Source organism: Lepus europaeus, chromosome 13, assembly GCF_033115175.1.
Source record: "Lepus europaeus isolate LE1 chromosome 13, mLepTim1.pri, whole genome shotgun sequence".
Taxonomy (NCBI): Eukaryota; Metazoa; Chordata; class Mammalia; order Lagomorpha; family Leporidae; genus Lepus; species Lepus europaeus.
In genome coordinates this window covers 69302627-69319416 of record NC_084839.1, presented here as the reverse complement: position 1 = coordinate 69319416, position 16790 = coordinate 69302627, and the positions used below count along the sequence as shown (strand labels likewise).

The 16790-nt window shown below is 43.9% G+C and overlaps 1 protein-coding gene across 2 annotated transcripts in view; it reads right to left on the bottom strand.

Moving 5' to 3' along the window:
- Positions 1–16507, bottom strand: part of STAMBP (STAM binding protein) — a 41971-nt gene extending 25464 nt beyond the window's left edge. Inside the window, exons 1-2 of one of the 2 annotated variants that reach the window (XM_062209666.1) lie at positions 16440–16507; positions 14502–14719 (exon numbers count right to left, since the gene is read on the bottom strand). In XM_062209666.1, coding sequence (XP_062065650.1) covers positions 14502–14704 — 203 coding nt within the window. In that variant the 5' untranslated portion in view covers positions 14705–14719; positions 16440–16507. Of the gene's footprint in view, positions 1–14501; positions 14720–16365; positions 16387–16439 lie in introns of those variants that run through there. The other variant, XM_062209667.1, reaches the window with a different exon arrangement.
- Positions 16508–16790: the final 283 nt, after the last annotated feature.

Sequence of the window (16790 nt, the reverse complement as noted above, 5' to 3'; positions counted from 1 at the left end):
GGGAGAGAAGCCAGGCAGGCCACGTTCCCTAGCCACATTCCCTAGGCATCTCTTCCCAAACCAGGCATGTGGCCGCAAGCACCAGACTCCTACAGCAAAAAGGATGGCAAAAAAAAAAAAAAAAAAAAAAAAAAAGCCTATCCTGTGCCCAAAAATGTACTGTTGTGACATGACAGGTTTTCAAGGAAAAGACCTAAATCACAAAATATTTTTCAGAGAGCAGTTTGGCAGGCATGTGCAAGAAGCTAAGAGGAAATCATTATTATTCCTAACCCCAACATGGCCTTTAAATTTGGCTTTTATTTTTGGGGATTCACAGTCCTTCAAAGAAGAATATTCCTTTGCATCATACCAAGTATAGAAATGCACAGATACTGGGGTCAGCATTGTGGTGCAGCAGGTAACCTACTGCCTGCCACGCTGGCATCCCACATGGGCACCAGTTCAAGTCCTGGCTGCTCTGCTTCTGATCTAGTTCCTTGTTAATGTACCTGGGAAAGCAGCAGTAAATGATCCAAGCACTTGAGCCCCTGCACCCATATACTTGAACCCAGCCCTAGCCATTGCAGCCATTTGGGGAGTGAATTAATGAATAGAAGATCATTCTCTCTCTCCTCCCTCTCTCTGTAACTCTGTCTTTTCAAATAAATAAATAAATTTTAAATAACACAGATAGTACATGTTTTATATGTATGTAATACATATATATTACATGTGCAGCATGCATTATGATCTTTGATGGAAAGTGCTCAGGTATAAACAAACATAAGATACTGGATTTTTTTCTTTTAGTTCGTGTCCTTGGGGAAAATAAAGTGAATCAATTTACAAGCCTCTTAAATTTATGATATTTACTTAGGGACAGTGGAAACAAACAGAAGTCCAGTAACTTGTCACAGCAAGAAAGTGGTAGATTCAGCTTTCAACACTAGCAGGACTTTTTTAACCACCACACCACACTGCCTTCACACACTCCTGCAATGTCAGGGTCTGGGGAGGGGCTCTGAACAAAGATGACTTTTAATAGAATTAAGTTGTAATACACAGAAACTGGGAACTAAAACCAATAAATTGAGGCCAGCTTGCCCATGGCTCTACTGTAGTTGGAATAAACTAACTTTCCCACTTTCTGCCCATGGGGTAGGAATAAATGGAGGAGGCAGCCTCACTCAGGAAAAAAGAGGAAGATCCTCCTCCTCCCCACCACAGCAAACCCTCTAGAGATAAGCTCTCCTCTGCCAGTTCTATATTAAGCACATAAAAATTTCATTTCAATCCAACTTGACCAGACTCCTCAGGCACAGATGAATTCTAAAATCAAAATGGTTCTAAAAATCTTCCCTTTGGGTTCATGAAAAAGATATAAAACTCTTCCCTTGAAGGCTATATTTAAAACAAGTACAGATTGATTTATTCAAACCACAAAGTCTGAAAGAAGACACTCGGATTAAATGAGACCTCGTTCTTGTATTCTGGAGCCGTAGACTTCAGCAGCTCTCTCACCTTGGCCCCACAGACCATGGTGTATATTTACCACCTTCACCAGGCTGAACGTGCTTGACATTGAAGCTTCAATCAGCCAAGAAAGCAGTGCACTGTACAAACACCACACTTTAAGTACCTTATGTTCTCATTACAGAACTAGACTGTAATCTTCCTGCAGCCGAATGGTTGTTTCATGTTTCTTTGTATATTCCCCCAAAGCCAGCACAGTGTCTTGTATAAAGAGGCTCTCTCAATAAATATCTGATGAATGAAAAGGGCTTATAACCTTTGGATGAGTTGAGAGAAAAAAAGAAAGTGTGAAGTGTATATAGTATGTTATTTTATGTGTAAGAAAGGTTATATATGTATATGTATATATATACACAATTCATGGAAAACGGATTTAAAACATGAGTTTATTTTGGTGCAAAAAAATTTTAGAATCCATTCCCATGTAGGATCTTCAAGAAGTTCACAGTAAATGAATATAATGAAAAAACTATTCAAAGTTTTTTTGCATCAAAATTAAGCATGTATTATTACCTGCTTATTTGAAAGGCAGAGACAGACAGACAGACAGACAGAGAGCTCCATCTACTGGCTCTATCCCCAAATGCCAGCTGGGACAGGGTTGGGCTGGGAACTCAATCCAGGTCTCCCATGAAGGTAGCAGGAACCCAACCACTTGAACCATCACTGCTGCCTCTCAGGATCCTCATCAGCAAGAAACCAGAGTCAGGAAAGGAGCCGGGTATCAAACTCAGTCACTCCAACGTGAGATGTGGTGTCCTAACCACTAGGCTAAACACCTGCCCTGAAACTTATCTTTAAATTCGATTTTCCATGATCTTTTTGAAGTACCTTCATATATACTTTTACTGCTTGTGAGTATATAAAGATAAGTACACATAAAAACTAACAGAAGTATAAGGTAGAAAAATAGAGCTGGATGAGCCAAGAGGGGGTTAAATCATTTCACCGTATACCTTTTTATGTGACTTTGACTTTCAACCAAGTAATGAGATCCAGTTTATAAGTGAAGAGAAGATTCCCAGACTTGTACAAGAATACCTTTGCTTTGTTTCAGCAACTTCAATTTTCTGAATGGGGACATAGGGTAGAAAGCCCTCTTGAAAACATGATGAACAACATAACCCATTACTCAGGCTGGGAATAACAGAGCTTAGTGGTTAGGAGGGCAGACTGTGGAGTCACCTGCCTGGATTCAAGGCCTGGCTTTACAACTTCCTAGCTGCATGAACTTGGGTAAGTCAATCTCACTACCCTGCAGTTTCTTCATGTATATAAGTGATATAGATACAGGCAAACCAGTACTCCCTGATATGGTTATAATGACACTGAAACAGAGAAAAATAAAGTACGGAACATAGTGCCTGCCCATAGCCAACCTCTGCTCTCTGCTTGTGTGAACTTTTTTTAAGATTTATTTATTTATTAGAATGGCAGAGTTACAGAAAGAGAGAGAGAGAGAGACAGAAAGGGAGAGAGAGATCAATCTTCTATATGCTGGTTCACTCCCAGCACAAAGCCAGGAGCCAAGAGTTTCTTCCCAGGCTCCCACATAGGTGGCAGCAGCCCAAGGACTTGGGGCTGGCTTGCTTGCTTGCTTGCTTGCTTCCTTCCTTCCTTCCTCCCTTCCTTCCTTTCTTTTTTGACAGGTAGAGTTATAGACAGTGAGAGAGAGAGTGCCGCTATGGCTGGCACTGCACCGATCCGAAGCCAGGAGCCAGGTGCTTCCTCCTGGTCTCCCATGCAGGTGCAGGGGCCCAAGCACTTGGGCCATCCTCCACTGCCTTCCCCGGGCCACAACAGAGAGCGGGACTGGAAGAAGAGCAACTGGGACTAGAACCCGGCACCCATATGGGATGCCGGCGCCACAGGCGGAGGATTAACCAAGTGAGCCACGGCGCCGGCCCATTTTTGATGGAGGGGGGGCACTTTCCACTGCTTTCCCAGGCACATTAGCAGGGAGCTGGGTCAGAAGGGGAGTGGCCCAACGCCAGCCCCATCTTATATGACTATTTCTATCAACCAACAAAACATGTGCGCAAGAATGAGATGAAGATACTAACACCAGGGCTAGAAAGTTCCTAGGCATAGAATAGCAGTGGCCCAGATGTATACTGTTCTCTGGGGGTATATCTGGTTGCAGCCCAGAAAGAGGAAATGTACCAAAGCAAATAAAGAAAAACACAAGCAAAATAACCAATAGAACAATTGAAAAAGAAGAGAGAGGAATAGGAAAGAACACAAAAGGTGAGTAAATATACAAACTGGTATATAGTTTCACTCCTACTGAAAGCAACTCAAATTAAGATGAGATGGAATTTTCACCCATCAGATTGGTAAACAGGTTGATTAAACCTAGTTTAGGCAAGGGTGTCCGGAAATGGGTGTCCTTATATACTGGTAGCAGGATTATCAATTGATATGTCTTCTTTTCTTAGCGGAAGGAAAATATGGGAAACAATAATTTAAAATTTAAAATATATGAGGGGGGGCTTCAAAGAGTTCATGGAAATGCAGTTAAAAGATACTTATTTTGGTGTAAAAATTTGAAATCCATGCAGTGTTTTTTGATAACATACATTTTCCATGAATTTTTTGAAGATACCCCATATGTTTCTTCTAAATTCACAATTCTACCTGAGGGAATTTACCCTGGAGATCATCCAACAATACAAAGGCACACATGTAAAACTATTCAGTATAGCATTGTTCATAAAAACAGGGAAAACAGAAAAAAAATTACCTAAATATCCATCCATAGGGGATTAATAAATTTTGGTCTACTGAAATGTGAAGCATGTAACCATTTGTGGATGCATTTGACAAATATTTGTTGATCATCTGCTTTGGGGTCAAAAACTCCTCCCCACCCCACAGACTGCCCTTCACAGACAAGAAACAAAGTCAGTAATCGGGAAGGGCTGACATTTTAGATGAAGCAGCTAAGGAAGGTATCGCTGAGAAGGTGGCATTTGAGTAAGAACTACAAGGCAGTGAGGCACGGAAGATCTGGGGATAAAACTATTCCAGGCAGAAGGAAGAGCCCTGAGAAAGAGTGAGATAGCTCAGTACGTCCTACTATGGAAAAGAGACTACCAAGAAGCAAGTTGTAGAACAGAACTCATCACATAAACCCACTCATGCTTTAAGGATACATACGAGGAAACACTGTCTTGTACCCACAAGAATTCTAACAACGGTCACTTATTGTGAATGGGCATTTTCTTTTTGCCTTAGTATCTTCCACATAGTGTTTTCCTTTAAAAAATATTTATCATGAACAAGTGTAAATTTTGCATGAAACAATTTAAAAAGCCAAGCAGAAATTGTATAACATGGATGTATTAAGGATCCTCATCTCATTTCTTCCAATCATCAAAGCATGATCAAAGATGAAGCCTTCCTTGGTTTATGAACTCCCATCCCAGCAGACATTTACAGGTGCCAGTTCATCTGCAGGAGGGCCTGTGTTACGGGAGGCCCACATAGCAGGAGTTGCCTGAATACTCTGCAACTCCCATCTGCGTAGCCTAGTTGATGACCATAAAAAGCTGTGAAAGAATCCACTGCCGGGTTTATTGTCTGTGCTCATCATGAAAATATGTACTTATTTAATATGCTGAAGCTCTTTCTTCTATACTGGGGTCTGCAAAAGGCAAAGCATTCCTACAGCACAGAAACCAGTGAGGGGGAAATATGCTTGAGATCATTAAGATGCCAGAACTGCTCCAGGAAATAGAACAAACATGCCCTTTAAAATCTGAATTAAAGTATCCACAAAAGGTCTCAAACAATGACTCTCAGTAGTAGAGGAGGCAGACAAGGAGTGAGGTAGATGCCCTCCCCCCCATCCCTGTTTTCTCCTCAGCTGTAGTAACCAGCAAAGTGAGCTGCTGTTACTGCTAGAAATCTACCAAGTAAAATATGTTAGAAAATAGGCTAGGAATCACTGATCTAGAACTTCTTTGCAACTCCCGCACTTGTCAGCTTGGCAAATCAGAATCAGGATCTTTTATTTATTTATTTATTTTTGACAGGCAGAGTTAGTGAAAGAGACAGAGAGAAAGGTCTTCCTTCCGTTGGTTCACCCCCCAAAATGGCCGCTACGGCCAGCGCGCGATCCAAAGCCAGGAGCCAGGTGCTTCTTCCCGGTCTCCCATGCGGGTGCAGGGCCCAAGCACTTGGGCCATCCTCCACTGCACTCCCGGGCCACAGCAGAGAGCTGGACTGAAAGAGGAGCAACCGGGACAGAATCTGGTGCCCTGACCGGGACTAGAACCCAGAGTGCCGGTGCCGCAGGCGGAGGATTAGCCTAGTGAGCCGCGGCGCTGGCGCAGAATCAGGGTCTTGAAAGCAGCTGCAAGAAAAACGGAGGTTCCTATATTTATTGTTTTAGGTCAAGCCAACCCAATGAAGTCCCAAATTAAACCCCTAATCTAACTAATAAAGTGAGCTGCTAAATCTGCCCCCAGCCCACTTCCCCTACCAAGCCTCTGGGCCTAGTCCATCACATTGAGTGATCCCATAAATGGCACAACTTTTTCAGGGCAGATTTCCCCAGACCAGTCTTACAGTTAACACTGATATTCATGTCATGCAAAGTAAAACCAAGTCACAGTAAAAAATCAACTTCATAAGCATCTGCGTTCTCTTAATACTCTTTCCTATTGCCTTCTCCAGAATTTCTTGCTACAGTTAAACTCGCTATCTTTCTTTGAATCATCTGGAGCTCCTCCACAGGCCCCTTTTTCTCTGCAGACATGCCCTAGAATCTCCTATCTTTTTAAGATTTATTTTATTTACTGAAAGGCAGAGTTACAGAGAGAGGGTGAGACACACATACACATATACACACAGAGATATTCCACCTACTGGTTCAGCTGCAACACCCAGGGCTGGGCCAGGTCAAAGCCAAGAACCAAGAGATTCATCCAACTCTACCACATGTTTGCAGGGACCCAAACATTTGCTTTCCCAGGCACATCAGCAGGGAGATGGATGGGAAGTAGAGCAGCTAGGACATGAACAGGTATCCTTATAGGAGCCCAGAGTTGCAGGCATGGGCCTAACCTGCTGGACTACAACACCAACCAAAAGGATATCCCATCTTAAAGTACATACACACACAAGTCTCATACATCCACACACTCCTCAACCCCTTCAACTATTTCCCCATCTTTCAACTTTCCTTTCTATCCAAACTTCTCCAAGAAGTTGTCTACTTCAGCACTTGGCAAACTATGGCTGGTGTGCCAAACCCAGTAGTCATCTGGTTTGGCAAATCCAATTTCACTAGAAGCAGCCACACTTGTTCACTGACATACTATCTGTGATTACTCTCAAACTACAGAGAAGAAATTGTGATGATCAGGTGACCTGCAGTCAAAAAATGTTAACTCTCTGGCCTTTATAGCAAAAGTTTGTTAACTTCTGGTCTATACTCACTGCCCCTGCTCTCATTGCCCATTCACCCTCCTGCCCCCTCCATTCTAGTGTCTTTTCAATCCTTTTTGTGAAATTGGTTACCAAGATCACCAGTGAGATGATGTTACCAAGCCCAGAGGACATTCTTCTATCTTTGCTCATCTGACACTCTCCTTCTTCAAACACTGGCCTCTTTTGGGCCCTACCACCACTCCTCCCTAGGTTTCCTCCTGCCTTTCCAACCGTCCTGCAAAGTCTCCTCTGATAGCCGTCTCTCCACTAACCAAACACAGCACACAGTCAGTCCTAGGCTCCCTCTCTTCTCATTCTAGAGTCTCATTTTCAAGGGTTCTTCATCCAGTGGCATGCCATAGATCCTTCCAGTATCTGGTGAAGCCTATGTACCCTTTCTCATAAATTCTTTTAAAGGTATAATATAAAGTACAAAGGGTTATAAAGGAATCCAATTTTACTGATGAGACTTCGAAAAGTTCATAGAAGGGGTAAGCATTGTAGCGTAGTGGGTTAAGCTGTTGCTTGGGATGCCTACATCCCATATCAGAGGGCCTGGTTGGAGTCCCAGCTACTCCACACTATTTCTGATCCAGCTTCCTGTGAATATACCTGGGAGGCAGCAAATGGTGGCCCAAGTACTTGGGTTCCTGCCATCCATGTGGGAGACCTGGATGGAATTCCTGGCTCCTGACTTTGGCCTGGCCTGGCCCTGGCTGTCACAGGCATTTGGGGAGTGAACCAACAGAATGGAAGATCTTACTGTTGCCCCTTGTCACTATGCCCTTTCAAATAAATAAATAATTTAAAAAATGTTTTAAAAATTTCATGGAAAACATGTACTATGGGGGCTAGCACTGTGGCTCAGCAGGTTAAAGCTCTGGCCTGAAGCGCTGGCATCCCATGTGGGCGCCGGTTCTAGTCCTGGCTGCTCCTCTTCTGATCCAGCTCTCTGCTAATGCCTGGGAAAACAGTAGAAGATGGCCCAAGTCCTTGGGCCCCTGCACCCACGTGAGAGACCTAGAGGAAGCTCCTGGCTCCTCCTGGCTTCAGATTGGCACAGTTACAACCACTGCAGCCATCTGGGGAGTGAACCAGCAGATGGAAGACCTCTCTCTCTTTCTCTACCTCTCTCTGTAACTCTTTCAAATAAATAAAATAAATCTTTTTTTTTTTCTAAAGGAAAACGTACTATGAAAAAACTAGGCATGGATTTCAGAATTATTTTCATTGAAATCAACTAATCTCTTAATTACATTTTTCCACAAACTTTTCAGAGTACCCTTACATGTAGCTTTCAAAATATTAAAAAATTGTGATATGTGCTCCTTTATTAATGTGTTCTTTATTAATACATTCATTTTTTAAACAGATTTATTTATTTGAAAGGCAGAGTTACAGAGAGAGAGAGAGAAAGAGAGAGAAATCTTCCATCTGCTAGTTCACCCCCTAAATGGACAAATGGCTGGTGCTGGGCCAGACTAAAGACAGGAGCCAGCTTCATTCAGGTCTTATACAGAGGTGGCAGGGGCCCAAAAACTTGGGCCATCTGCTGCTTTCCCAGGTGCATTAGCAAGGAGCTGGATTGGAAGTGGAGCAGCCACTGGCATCCATATGGGAGGCCAGCATCGCTGTACCACAATGCCAGCCCCTAACATATTTATTAAAGCACTGAGTAACAGGATCTAGTCATGAATCTCATAGTTTTATACTTTAATTCTGAAGCAGTGATAAGTATAGATGCTAGTTTGCGATCTCAGCAATAATTATACTGTGACAAAAATATCTTGATTTCTATTGGTGAAAAAATTACAAATATTACTATTCTATTGTAGTTTGAGGCCTATATTAAAAAAATTGAAGGAAACATCAAATTTCAGTCAGAGATTAGCTAAATAAAAAAAAAAGAGGGGTTCTCATTCAAGTTCATGGAGCCTCCTGAATTCTACCAGTAAAGCCCTGTGAGGCTCCTAGACTTCAGATTAAGAAACTCCTGGGGCCAGGGCTGTGGCTTAGTGGGTAAAGCCACCACTTTCAGTGACAGCATCCCATATGGGTGCCAGTTGGAGACCCAGCTGCTTCACTTCTGATCCAGCTCTCTGCTATGGCCTGGGAGAGCAGTAGAAGATGGGCCCCTGTACCCATGTGGGAGACCTGGAAGAAGGTCCTGGCTCCTGCCTTTGGATTAGCCCAGCTCCAGCCAGTGCAGCCATTTGGGGAGTGAACCAGTGGATGGAAGATCTGTCTCTCTTTCTTTCTCTCTTTGCCTCTGCTTCTCTGTAGTTCTGCTTTAATAAATAAATCTTAAAAAAAGAAAGAAAGAAAGAAAGAAAGAGAGAGAGAGAGAGAGAGAGAGAGAGAGAAAGAAAGAAAGAAAGAAAGAAAGAAAGAAAGAAAGAAAGAAAGAAAGAAACTCTTCATTAGGTCTCAGCCATTCTCACAGTATCAGAACCATCTGTATGTTGAGGAGTCTTCGTTTGTGTTCCCAACCTAGACCTTCCTCTGAGCTCAGACTGGTCACTCAAGCTTCTAGGTGACATCTTTACTTGAATATCTCATAGGCATCTTGAACTTTAACATGTCAAAAAAACTTATCCCTGAACTCTTGGCTGTCTTCCCTACCCAACTCCTTTTTGACCTAACACTCCCCATGTCTCTAAATGGACTACCACAACCTTAAGTTGGTTAAGATTGAAACCCAAGGTCAACTTCAGTACCACTTGCTTTCCCGAACTATGGCAGTATGTTCCAGGGACTTTACTGCCAAATACCAAGACCTTCTGCTTCTCTCTGGGCTGCCACCCCTCAAGCCCTCAGCCTCCCCCCTTGAATTCCATTTCCTCACTAGTCTCTGCCTTCTCTTAACTCCTGCTGCCATTTACCACACAATAGCCAGGGTTTATATTTTAGACGGATGAGAAAGTGTAGGTCACAGGCTCACTTAAAACTTTTCTACGGCTTTCTACTACTCCCAAGATCAGCTGCAAACTCCTCAGCATGCCCTTAAATCCCTGTATGATCCAGCCTCTCCTGCCTCTCTAACCCTCATCTGGAGTCGTTCTCCCTCCTCGCTTGCTACACTTCAAACACAGTGATGGGTCAATGGCCAGAACATGCTAAGTTCTCTCCTACCTAAGAGCCTCTGCACACACAGTTCCCTATGTTGTAAATGCTCTGACCCATGCTCTTGGAATGACCAGCTCTACTGCATCCTTCAAGTCTCCTGAGTGACTCTTACCTTCTCAGAGAGACCTTACCCCGACTACTCTATTTAATTACACAACCCTGGTTATTCTCCGTCACAGCACTCCCTTGGTAGCCTTCACAGCATTTTTCTTACTTTGTTACTTTATCTGTCTTCTTATCTGTTTATGTTCCCATACCTGGAAAGGAATCCGTACGGGCAGAGACCACTTCATTCATCACTGCGTATCCAGTACCGAATGAGTGTCACGTACATAGCAGGGGTATTCAATATATATTTGTTGAATGAATGTGGCCCTTACCCTGGAAACATTTTCTATGTGGGGCAACAAGGACCCAGAAGGTCCTTCAGAAAATACCTGGTAAGGTGATCCCATGATTCTATGGAACTTTCTCAATTGGTAATTCTCCAAAGAAATTGTACCACTGGATTTCATTCTGAGAAAATGATTTATCAGATACCTGGAAATATACAAGAATACTATTTCTACTAGCATACAGTATATAAAGAGGACAGCAGAAACTACTTAGGAAAATGGATTTTGTGTCTAGGAATGAAAAATTTGTAATGCCAAGGAGCAGCAGAAGTGCAATTATATTAAACCTTATTAACACCAAGATCACACGACATGATATGAAGGCATTAATGGATTGAAGGATCTTTCAGAAAGTAGGTAATATTTCTAAACTTAAAAATTGTGATGTAGCAGGTTAAGTTGTGGCTTGCAACAGTGGCATCCCATACTGGAGCATTGGTTCAAATTCTAGCTGGTCTGCTTCTGATTCAATTTCTTACTAATGTGTGTGAAAAGGCAGAAGATGGCCCAAGTGGGCCAAGTAGGCCTCTGCCACTCGTATGGGAAACCAGGATCGAGTTCCCGGTTCCTGGCTTCAGCATGGTCTAGATCCAGTTCTTGCAGACATTCGAGAAGTGAACCAGTAGATGGAAGATATCTCTCTTTCTCCCTCCCTCTTCCTTTCAAACAAATAAATCTTTAAAGAGACAGTAACAGTCCCTCTTCCACATTCTAAAATTACAGTATGAATTCTAGGCAGTCCACTCTTGCATGTACCTTTCTTTTGAGCACTGGTTCTCAACCAGGGGCAATTTTGCACCTCAGAGAATGTTAGGTAACTTCTGGAGATATTGTTGGTCATCACAGTTCAGGGAGGGAGGGTACTAGTCGCAGCTCGGGGCAGTCAGGGATACTACTAAACATCCTACATTGCATGGAATAGCTCCTACAACAAACAATTATTCAGAACAAAAGAGCAATTCATGAGGCCGATGCTGTGACAGCAGATTAAGCCTCTGCCTGAGGTGCGGGCATCCCATATGGGTGCCAGTTCGTGTCCTGGCTGCTCCTCTTCTGATCCAGCTCTCTGCTAATGGCCTGGGAAAGCAATGGAAGATGGCCCAAGTGCTTGGGCTCCTGTATCCCCATGGGAGACCCAGAAGAAGTTCCTGGCTTCTGGCTTCAGCCTAGCCCAGCCCTGGCTGTTGTAGCCATCTGGGGAGTGAACCAGCAGATGGAAGACCCCTCTCTGTCTCTTCCGTTGTCTGCAACTCTGCCTCTCATATAAATAAATAAATATTAAAAAAAAGAGCAATTCGTGCTTAAGTTGAGAAATCCTGGTCTATAGGTGTGTGTGGTCAAACACTTTAAGTGATATAATTGATAGCATATGTCATCCCTGAGAGGAAATGTAAGAAAATAATGAGAGTGATTGCCTAGGGAGGGGAAAGAGACTTGGTTTTTCACTACAAATAGTCACATATTGCATGGTGATATATATATATTTTTTAATGGATGTTATGAAGCAGTATGCTGTGCCCCAGAGTGTGCAGTAAGGGGCCCATCTGCCTAGATGGGGAAGGCTTTCTTTCTTTCTTTCTTTTCTTTTTTTTTTTTTTTTTTGACAGGTAGAGTTATAGACAGTGAGAGAGAGACAGAGAGAAAGGTCTTCCTTCCGTTGGTTCACCCCCCAAATGGCCGCTATAGCCGATGCTGTGCCGATCCAAAGCCAGGAGCTAGGTACTTCCTCCCGGTCTCCCATGCGGGTGCAGGGCCCAAGCACTTGGGCCATCCTCCACTGCCTTCCTGGGCCACAGCAGAGAGCTGGACTGGAAGAGGAGCAACCAGGACTAGTACCCAGCACCCCAACCAGGATTAGAACCTGGGGTGCCAGTGCCACAGGTGGAGGATTAGCCAAGTGAGCCACGGCGCCGGCCAATAATGATATCTTTTAAGAAATGTATTAGTATGTGATTTCATTGTTGTGTGAACATCATAAAGTACCCTTACACAAATCTACATGGTATGGATCAGTTGCTCAATGCGGCCTCTTGATATAATCAAGAGACCTGGTAAACACAGATGTAGGAGGTATACTGTTTTTTATTTCTTTAAAAGATTTATTTATTTATTTGAAAGGCATAATTACAGAGAGCCAGAGGCAGAGAGAGAAAGAGAGAGAGGTCTTCCATCCTCTGCTTCACTCCCCAGATGGCTGCAATGGCCAGAATTGTGCTGATCCAAAGCCAGGAGCCAGGAACTTCTTCCAGGTCTCCCATGTGGGTGCAGGGACCCAAAGACTTGGGCCATCTTCTACTGCCTTTCCAGGCCACAGCAGGGAGCTGGATTGGAAGTGGAGCAGCCGGGACTTGAACTGGCACCCATATGGGATGCCACAGTGCCGGCTCAGAGGTGTACTGTTTTACCATACACTTTGTATATGAAAATATAGTACAGGTGCAGGTGATTAGGCTAGTGGTTCAGATGCCCTTGTCCCACATCATAATACCTGGGTTCAATACCTGCCTCTGGCTCCTGACTCCAGCTTTCTGCTAATGCAGACTCTGGGAGTCAGCAGTGCTAGATCAAGTGATTGGTTTCCTGCCAACCCTCATGGGATATCTAGATTGAGTTTCTGGTTTCTGGCTTCAGCCAGAAGCATTTGGGGGAGTGAACCAGTGGATGGGAGCTTCCTTTTGCAATCTGCCCGTTTCTTTTTCTCTCTCATATAAATATTTAAAAAACCAAAAAAAATGCAATACAGTAAGCATATAAACCAGCAATAGTCATTTGTTATCATGACCAAGTATTACGAAATGTACATAATTATATACTGGCAATGCAGGTTTATTTATGCCAGCATCACCACAAACACATGAGCAATGCGCTGCCCTAGGAGGTTAGGACAGCCATGATGTTTTTGGGCCATAGGAATGTTTCAGCTCCATTTGAATCTTATGGGACTGGTGTCGTATATGGGGTCTGTTGTTGACCGAAATGCTGATAAGCAGCACATGACTTTATACTTTTTGTGCCTTCTGAATTCTGAGTCATATGTATATGTTAATCAAGAAAAGTAACTTAAAACAATGAAAAATTAGTCAGTGTGGCTCATGATGGTGATCTCAAAGGACCATCCTCAACTCAGAGAACATTACCAAATGGAAAACAAAAATAACTTATGTTATAGCATGAATCCTGAATTAGGAGTTATGAAGCCTGGATTTTGTCCTTTGAAACTGCAGAACATGAGCATATTACTAAATCTGGAGCTTGTTTCCTCCCACGTAGAAAGAGGGAATGGTGTGCCTTACTCAGTGCACACAAAACTGTTAAGACCAAATGAAATTCTGCAGATGAAATATCCTATAAACTAGTAAGAACCACACAAACTGTGGGTCCTGATTCTGAACAAACAACATTAGAAATGATATGTAAGACCTTTAACATTATTCGATTGCTTCATTACACTTTATTCATTGTCACTCGGACTTTGATCCCTGTTACAGGACTGAAACCTTCTATTTATGCTGCCTACCCTAAGATGATAAGCAACTCAAGAGAAAGGTCTCGTTCTGATGAGCCACACAAATTGTAGGTGGTCAATAATTTATCTGATGATCTGCATGATTATGGTAAGGGTCAAGAAGAGAAGCTTTTTCCTATATCTCTCCAATTGCTACAAAATAAGTAGAGGCAAGGAATTTTGGCTCTGCTGGCCTCTGATTGGCTGTCTTAATAGAGAAAGGACAGCAAAATCATTCTTCAATACATAACATGTCTGGTTTTACCACCAACTCTTTTGTCTAACAGCTGGGCCATGTGGGCACAGGCCAACGAGCCAAGTCTCTTACTCATGAAATCACTGAGTCATGAAAACAACACCTTCAGTACTCATGTCTCTGAATGGCAAGGACAGTCAATATGTAGGAGCTGCCAGCAAAAATGATTAATACGGATGATGTTGTGAAGCTCTCCAGTTTTAGCAACTATGAGCAGAGTAAGTGAGGAGGCATCAGTCAGCAGAAAAGGAAACTGTAGGTGTCTTACGTGATATACTTGTTATAGAGGATGAAGGCATGTTCAATGTTGCCTTCCTCAGAGTAAATGGATGCCATTCGGATAATCTCAACTCCAGAGCGGAAGTACCGACGGGGTGGGATGTCTTCATTCACCTCCACTGCACTCCCCAGCTGGGAGAGAGCCCTCACCCGCTCTTCGGGTGGGAGGCTCACATCTCCATGGTCAGACATTAGGACGAAGATGTTCTAAGATAGAAAAGAATAAAACAGATGGCATCAACCCAATGGCCCCCATGATCCCAGTAGTGCAGCACACAATGTGTTCATCTCCCAAATCTCTACTTAAAGAAGAAAACAAGAAAAAAAAAAATATAACTATATGCTGTGGCACCTGTCAGCTAAGGTCTCTTTCCTACAAGAAGGCCGAGACTCTCAAAGAAGCCCAGATAACAATGAGAACTGGCAGACTCAACACCCATAAACCCTGTGCCATAATTACAAAGTACAAAAAGTGTAATGATAATAGGCAATAAAGGGTTCAGTTCCACCCTTCATTCTGTCATTAGTGGCCCTGCCTACAGCACTGTAAGAGTAGAGACAATACCATATTTTTTTGGTCATTTCTCTTTCTGGCTATGCACTACCATCTGGATGGTAGGGTACCTGTAGTGAACTTTCATGAAGATCATTAACTTGTTTCCGGTTTGGTCATTTTAATTTAATTGGAGAATAACTGACATTTTCTGTGGTGTACTTTTTCATATCTGAGCACAAATATGGTCTGGGAGTGAACATTCACAATCATCATTAAACCATTATTCCAAGCACTCTATAAACAATTCATCATTATCATGGCAAGGAATTTAGATCTTGAAAAGAACAATTTATTCAAGACTAAGCCTTCTTTGAATAACAAAAGAGCACAAAACAAAACCATCTAATCTGTCAGTTTTCCCTCCCCAGTCTTTCTAGATATTGCTGTTGGAATCACATTTAAAATTCCAACCAGATATCCACACTCTGCAGAGTCTCCAAAAGGAATCTGGGTATTTGAAGTACACTGCTTTGCAGTACACCCTAACTAGCAGGCTCTGTCACACACAAGCTGTAGAATTCATTTTAGAACCCGAGGCCCCATGTCAACTGCCCCATCGTGTGTCTCCTATCTTCTACCTTACTGCTCCCCCACACAGGCTCTGCCTCATTCAGGATTCCAACCTGCCCAGAAAGCCTCACACTTGTTCCATTTGTCTTGCTACTGTTTTCTATTCCAGCCCTTCCTCAAAGATGCTGTTCTCCAGGTCACTTGTCTCTTCAGATCTCGTCAATATTCGGGTCACACTTGGTCTACAAAGCTTCCCCTTCTAAAACGCCCTCATTAATAGCACACAAACTGTGGGGACTGCCAGGGGATGCAGAGGCATTCCATCTCCCATAAAGCTCCGAAGAGTGACTCGAAGCACAGGATGGGCGCTGCACCGCAGTACCTCGCGGGAGAGGCACTTGTGTCTGCCGACAGGACGCCCTGCCGAGGCCGGGTACGACGGGGTCGAGCGACACCCCAAATAGTACAGGCGGCATCCGCCAATAAGGACTGAGGGGAGATACCAGGAAGCGGAGGCGAGAGGAAGTAGCAGGAAAGAGCGGAGGGGGCGTATACGGTAGAGGGGGAGCGGTCGACAACTGCTCGCGGCGCCCTTCTCCAAGGCACTCAAACCCACGTTGCCAACCACGGGCAAAATCAGCCAAGGTTTTCGGATGCAGTAGGCGGGGGGACCCTGGGCCTGGCCGGGCGGGCGCCAGCCCGCGGGCACTGGGGCCGTCAGCGGCACTGCGGTGGCAGGCGGGACGGGCGACGCGGGGGAGGAGAAGGCCGCAGGCCCCACACTCACGGCGGCCGCTCCCCTCCGCAGTCCGACCAGGCTCGGAGACCCTGTCCTACCACAGTCCCGGGACCCTTCCCCACCTTTCCTCGCGGATGACACTCGGAGCTTCCGGGGACGTCACATCCGGCGCCCGCCCACGCCCGCCCGTCTGTCAATTATACTCCCAGGGATTAGGACCCGGGGTGGGAAACTGGTGGGTGGGGCTAGAATCGTCACCTGAGGAAAATCCAGCCAATGAGAAGAGAGCACTATAGCCCCCATCTTGGTAAAGAAAAAGGAGTAAGGAAGAAAGCAGCACCGAGGTAAAGGAACCAAGCTTTTTTCTCAGTTTCTCTCTCTCTCTCTCCATTTCAAATATATATAAACTTTTAAAAAAAGAAAGCCAATATTTCAGTTGCTGGAAGTTCTTAAGATAATGAGTAAGAAGATGT